General features: G+C 45.4%; 1 protein-coding gene across 3 annotated transcripts in view; it reads left to right on the forward strand.

Moving 5' to 3' along the window:
* Positions 1-5,905, forward strand: part of CXXC1 (CXXC finger protein 1) — a 15,219-nt gene extending 9,314 nt beyond the window's left edge. For all 3 annotated transcript variants that reach the window (XM_069943815.1, XM_069943817.1, XM_069943816.1), the window contains 9 exons: positions 832-987; positions 1,068-1,175; positions 1,404-1,588; positions 1,776-1,983; positions 2,079-2,189; positions 2,281-2,330; positions 2,666-2,762; positions 2,844-2,996; positions 5,115-5,905. In XM_069943815.1, coding sequence (XP_069799916.1) covers positions 832-987; positions 1,068-1,175; positions 1,404-1,588; positions 1,776-1,983; positions 2,079-2,189; positions 2,281-2,330; positions 2,666-2,762; positions 2,844-2,996; positions 5,115-5,261 — 1,215 coding nt within the window. In that variant the 3' untranslated portion in view covers positions 5,262-5,905. The remainder of the gene's footprint in view (positions 1-831; positions 988-1,067; positions 1,176-1,403; positions 1,589-1,775; positions 1,984-2,078; positions 2,190-2,280; positions 2,331-2,665; positions 2,763-2,843; positions 2,997-5,114) is intronic.
* The last annotated feature ends 366 nt before the right edge of the window (positions 5,906-6,271 follow it).

The raw sequence follows: 6,271 nt of genomic DNA on the forward strand, positions 1-6,271 counted from the left end.
TTTGAATGAATGAAGCTGTATTTGCACTTCTATCACTATATAGGATCTGTGGAACGGCACTTTTTTTTTAATGCATCAACAGGTTGGCACATGTATCTGTGCTCCATTTATTGTCTATTGGTCTCCCTAAGAGAGTGGATCACTCAACAGGGGAGACCAGTAGTCAAATTGGAATACTAATTTAAATTTGCAATACAGACTCTTCTTGAAGAGACTCTCAGTAAGTTTTTGCTGTTCTATATAGGAGCAGCATAAACTGGTATGATGGATCGCTTACATTGAGGACAAAAAGTGGTCTTCTCCATTGTGTGCATGTGCTCAGTAGTACTTGATATTCATGAGCACAAGTAAACTCTCCCCACTAGCTGCTGATTGGCAGTTATCTATCCATGCTGTGAATATGCAGTTAACTGTCAGTCAGCAGCTGGAGGGCGGGTGGAGGGGTGCGGCACAAATCCCATCCTCTTGTATTTCAGGAGATTGGCTGAACAGAATGATGTAAGTGATGCACTGTTCTGTTCAGCATCTCTGTCACTCGTTTACACTGCTCTCATTTAAGGCAGCATAAACCTCTCATTACAAAATAAATTATCCCCCTTACTCTCCTGATTGTTGGGGATTCTCTTTAAACCTTGATTTTCCAGTAGCTGCTGAGGCACAGATCAAGGATTGAATCCTAGTTTGACTTTTCTTTCTTCAAGCTCTGAAATGATTTTTTGTGACTGTCCAGTAATCGACAGAATCTGATAATCCGTCCCATTGATTTTGGATTAGAGGGCGTTGTGTATTATGATATATACTTTCACTGCTTTGGGTGTACTTCCTGTTTAGAAAATGCTGCGTGTGAAAGATGATGAGCTCTCAGCGTACAGGGACACGCCAGAACCGCCCAGCCTGGCTGATTCACTGTCCGACGACGAGCTTCCTCTGGACCCAGAACTGTATCAGGAGCTGTGTGCCGGAGGAGCCTTCGATGACCATAACCTGGTAACTCAGCATTGTTAGGGGTGGGTGGCTGTGACCTTGCAGGTCTGGTATTATCATAACCATCCTTGCGTTTCCCGTAGCCTTGGCTCAGTGACACGGATGATACGCCATTTCTGGACTCTGTTCTGAGAAAGAGAGCCGTCAAAGTCAAGCACGTCAAGAGGCGCGAGAAGAAATCTGACAAGAAGGTAACTGACTAGATCAGGTAGCTGCATTAGGATGGGTCTAATCTCCATAGATTTCTGCCACAAGTCGGCGGCAACATCTGCACACTATACATTTACATTTCTACCATGGATTTAGCTTTTTTCCATGTAGCCGGGGTGAAATCTTTGGATTTGTAGCGAGGAGCTTTGTATGATGCTGTACACCTAAGTCCTGTCCATATCATTGTCATTATGCTTCTTACTCCACAGAAAGATGATAAATACAAGCGACACAAGCAAAAGCAGAGACATAAGGACAAAGCCAAGCACTCTGAGCGCATGGAAAACCGGGACTACTCCTCCCTGCGCCAGTGCTTGGGGCCCAGCTGCGTGCAGCCAGCCAGAGCCAACTCCAAGTACTGCTCTGATGACTGCGGCATGAAGCTGGCGGCCAAGTGAGTCTCATCCATGATCTGATGCTACTTTGTATGTCTATTATCTATCTATCTATCTATTATCCGTCTATCTATCTATCTATCTATCTATCTCCTATTATCTATCTATCTATATATCTATCCATCCATCCATCCATCCATCATTGTGTCCAGTCATTTATTCTCCTTTTCGCCTTGTCTCATTCAGTCGCATCTATGAGATCCTCCCTCAGCGGATCCAGCAGTGGCAGCAGAGTCCCTGTGTCGCTGAGGAACAAGGGAAGAAGCTTCTGGAACGCATCCGTCGGGAACAGCAGCAGGCGCGCACTAAGCTGCAGGAGATGGAGCGACGCTTTCACGAGCTGGAAGCCCTAATCACCAAAGCCAAACAGCAGCAGATCCGAGAGGACGAGGAGGTTCGAGCAGCCAAGGGTTGGCCTGAAGGGGTTTTGCATGGGCAGGTGATCTGGGTCATGTTTGCTAACAGTATTTTTTTTGCTTGTTGCAACAGACCAATGATGGGGACAGCGATGACACTGACCTGCAGATCTTCTGTGTGTCTTGTGGCCATCCCATTAATCCTAAAGTAGCTTTAAGGCACATGGAGCGCTGTTACGCCAAGGTTAGTCACTCAGCATTGGGGTTGGCAGGCGATAAGCGCCCAGCCATTATTATGTCGCCTTTTCTTACAATATTCCTTTCTTGTTCACCAGTATGAAAGTCAAACCTCATTTGGATCCATGTACCCAACAAGAATTGAAGGGTAGGTCGTGTGTTTTGATTTTCTGTCTCTTAAAGGGTACGTTCACCTGGTGGGATTGAGCGCAGGATCTCTCCCTAAACTGTGTCTCATTATCTAATGAAAGAGTTTCTGCATCAGCTGAGATGTTTGTTGCAAAGAAACTTCCCTCTAGAATTTGAGCGGTTTCTTGGTCTTGAAACTTTAAGTGATTGGTAATGTCCGTATAATTCACAGAGGGGGGGGAAGCCCTCCTATACACTCCATCAGAACCTTAAAGGCCTCTGTAGCAGCCTGTGTGCCCCGACCCGCTGCCATAGAGAATCTGCCTACTTTCTCTCATGAAATGTTCTTTTCAGGGCAACCCGTCTCTTCTGCGATGTGTACAACCCGCAGAGCAAAACCTACTGCAAGCGCCTCCAGGTGCTGTGTCCAGAGCATTCCCGAGACCCCAAGGTAAGCCACCACCCTGTATTGCGGGTTACTGACTGGTAAAGCTCCGGCTGTAGACATTGACTACTGTCTTTCCTGGCGCAGGTGCCGGCGGATGAGGTGTGTGGTTGCCCCATCGTGAAGGACGTCTTTGAGTTGACTGGTGAATTCTGCAGGGTCCCAAAGAGGAAGTGTAACCGCCATTACTGCTGGGAGAAACTCCGCCGCGCCGAGGTGGACTTGGAGCGCGTTCGGGTGGTATGTATCCTTTCAGGGTGGTCTCTCTGATGGCATTCCGGGACTTGATTGCCCTTAAAGGTGTACTCTGGAGACGAGGGGTATTTTTTTTTTTCTCTTAGCTGCCACCAGTTTTTATGCTGGTAACTGCCGCTGACCCTGCCCTTTATCAGTAGCGATGTGTGGCAGTGCTTGATCATAGCAGGGTCTGGGCCCTGCAGTTCCTGATATGAACATTGGTGGCAGCAGAGAGGCCCGTGTTTAGTGGTAAAGAAAAAAACACATACATTTATTTTTAAGGGGTATTTCCATCTTATCCCAGATTCAGTTTGGCATGGTTGTGTCCCCTCTCACATCCTGGTTTGGTGCTGGAGTAGCAAAGACAAGGGTGAAGCAGTGGTGAGCCAAATCAGCTCTGCATCGCTGTCTCTCCCACTGAGCTTACATACATGTCCAGGGTTCGCGGAGTGTGTCTGGAGACTTGTGTAAGCTCAGTGGGGGAGTGAGTAAAAACATACAAGCTGCCAAGCATCCCGCTCACTCGAATAATGTCACAGCCCGCCCATTGCTCTCAGGGCGTGTGCAATGGGCTATCAACACTACAGGGACAGAAAGGGTCCAAAATATGAAAAAAGGTATTTTGTTAAAGGGGTTATCCAGTGCTACAAAAACATGTCCGCTTTCTTTCAGAGACAACATGACTCCAGTTCAGGTGTGGTTTGCAATTAAGCTTTAATGGAACTGAGCAGCACAACCCCACCCAAGCTGGAGACAAGAGTGGGGCTGTCTCTGGAAGAAAGTGGCCATGTTTCTGTAGCGCTGGATAACCCCTTTAAATCAAAGCATTTGCAAAATTGCTGCCTTTTGCATTCTCTATCACTTAACAAAAGTTTAGGTAATGAGAATATCTGTTAAATGAAGTTTTAGTAAAGAGTAATATAACTTTATTAAATCAATGTATTAACACTGGAGTATCTCTCAATTTTGTGATTGAAAAAGTCTGAGGTTGCTGGTTCCATTCATTCTCTATGGAGCTGACAGGAAGCTGAGCGCTGTACTCTGCTCTCTGGTGATCTCATACTGGTCCCCTATTTTGTGGATAGTGGACAATGAATGGTGCCCTTTGGGGGTTTTGAAAGTACAGTGGTACCTCGGTTCTCGAACTTAATTGGTTCCGGAAGGCAGTTTGAGAACCAAGTAGTGTCTACCCATAGGAAATAATGTAAATGTGATTAATTGGTTCCAGCAGCCACCAATAATTACCTACAATACTCATTTATTACACTGATAAGTGCTCAGTATAATCACTACAGTACAGTACAGAACAGCACTATATACTGTACAGGACATTAAACATAAGAAATGTTCTTCAGAACCAGCAATTATAGTACAGTAGTCACCAACTCCTCACCCATCCATTACTGTATAGCCTCCCCCCCCATCCAAGCAGTGTAATGTATGGGAGATGGTGGTGCACTGCCTGTACTACAACTGCACTGTATATGCACTCCAGCAGTCTTATACAGCACTGTACTGTATGTGAAGCCTCACCACTGCTTAACTCGCCAGGTACAACCCACCATCCACGCTCGCAAAAACCTTCGAAAACCGAGCAAAGTTCGAATTCCAAACACTACTTCTGGGTAAATTTTTGTTCGAATACCAAGCAGTTCGAGTTCCAAAGCGTTCGAAAACCGAGGTTATTACTGTATCTGTGGAGGTTCACATACTTATGTCCAGTGTATTCCTTCCAGTCTGGAGAGCAGGAGAGGTTTTCTATTGGGATTTGCTGCTCTGGACAGTTCCTGACATGGACAGAGGTGGCAGCAGAGAGCACCACTTCCTGCAGGACATACAGCAGCTGATAAGTACTAGAAGACTGGAGATTTTTAATAGAAGTCATTTACAAATCTCTGGCACAAGTTGATTTGAAAGAATTTTTTTTTTTTGGTGAACAAACCCCTTTAATGAGAGTTCTGTTGTAGACGCCAAAAGTGTCTTAGTGTCAGCTTTAATGACCATCTTTATATAAGGGAGGATCAGGACCCCCATTCTGTGGGGGTGATGTAGCTGCAGGACGTCACTCTCCTGTGTTCCAGGCTGTCAATCACTCCGCACATTCTCCTCTTCTCTTTGCAGTGGTACAAGCTGGACGAACTGTTTGAGCAAGAACGTAATGTCCGCATGGCGATGACTAATCGCGCCGGCCTCCTGGCTCTCATGTTACATCAAACCATCCAGCACGATCCTGTCACCACGGACCTGAGGACACACACAGAGCGCTGATAGCGGGGGAGGGGGCTTTTCTATTTAGAAAGATTTTGTATTTAATGTTTCTTTAAACTTTTTATATAGATCGTGTGGACCCCACATTATAAGAGACTGTACTTTGTGCTCAGATGACCCCTCGTATCCCAGGTGTATTCCTCCAACATTGTATAAATGATGGTGTGGGAGATCCAGGACTTAAGGTGGCTGACAGCTCTTTATCTGGTGTTCAGAGCAGAGGGGTTATCTGGGATCAAAAAACACAGCCACTTTCTTTCATAAACAGCGCCACCCCTGATTGTGTGTGGTATTACAACTCTGCCCTATTCAGTGGACCTGAGCTGTAATACCACATTCAACCTGAGGACGGTAGAGGTGCTGTTTCTGTAAGAGAGCGGCAATGTTTTTTAAGCCTGGACAAAGGAGCTGATTCTTCGGTGATATCCTTAGCATAGACCTAGGCAGGCCATAGACATAAGATGGCTGTCAGCGGGATCAGACTACATTTCTCTGATTTGTATGACCAGCTCTATGATATACATTGTCCTTGTAAAATCATTGCTAGCACAGAAATAGGATTGATCAAGCTCCAGTTGTTGTTGTTCCATCTACATATTGAGTTGTCATCTTGTAAATACATTGCATTAAATATCCTGTACTGATCCTGAGTTACATCCTGTATTATACCCCAGAGCTGTACTCACTATTCTGCTGGTGGGGTCACTGTATACATACATTACATTACTGATCCTGAGTTACATCCTGTATTATACCCCAGAGCTGTACTCACTATTCTGCTGGTGGGGTCACTGTGTACATACATTACTGATCCTGAGTTACATCCTGTTTTATACTCCAGAGCTGCAATCACTAATCTACTGATGGGGTCACTGTGTACATACATTACATTACTGATCCTGTACTGATCCTGAGTTACATCCTGTTTTATACTCCAGAGCTGCACTCACTATTCTGCTGGTGGGGTCACTGTGTACATACATTACATTACTGATCCTGAGTTACATCCT

The sequence above is a fragment of the Dendropsophus ebraccatus genome, chromosome 10, assembly GCF_027789765.1.
Source record: "Dendropsophus ebraccatus isolate aDenEbr1 chromosome 10, aDenEbr1.pat, whole genome shotgun sequence".
NCBI lineage: Eukaryota > Metazoa > Chordata > Amphibia > Anura > Hylidae > Dendropsophus > Dendropsophus ebraccatus.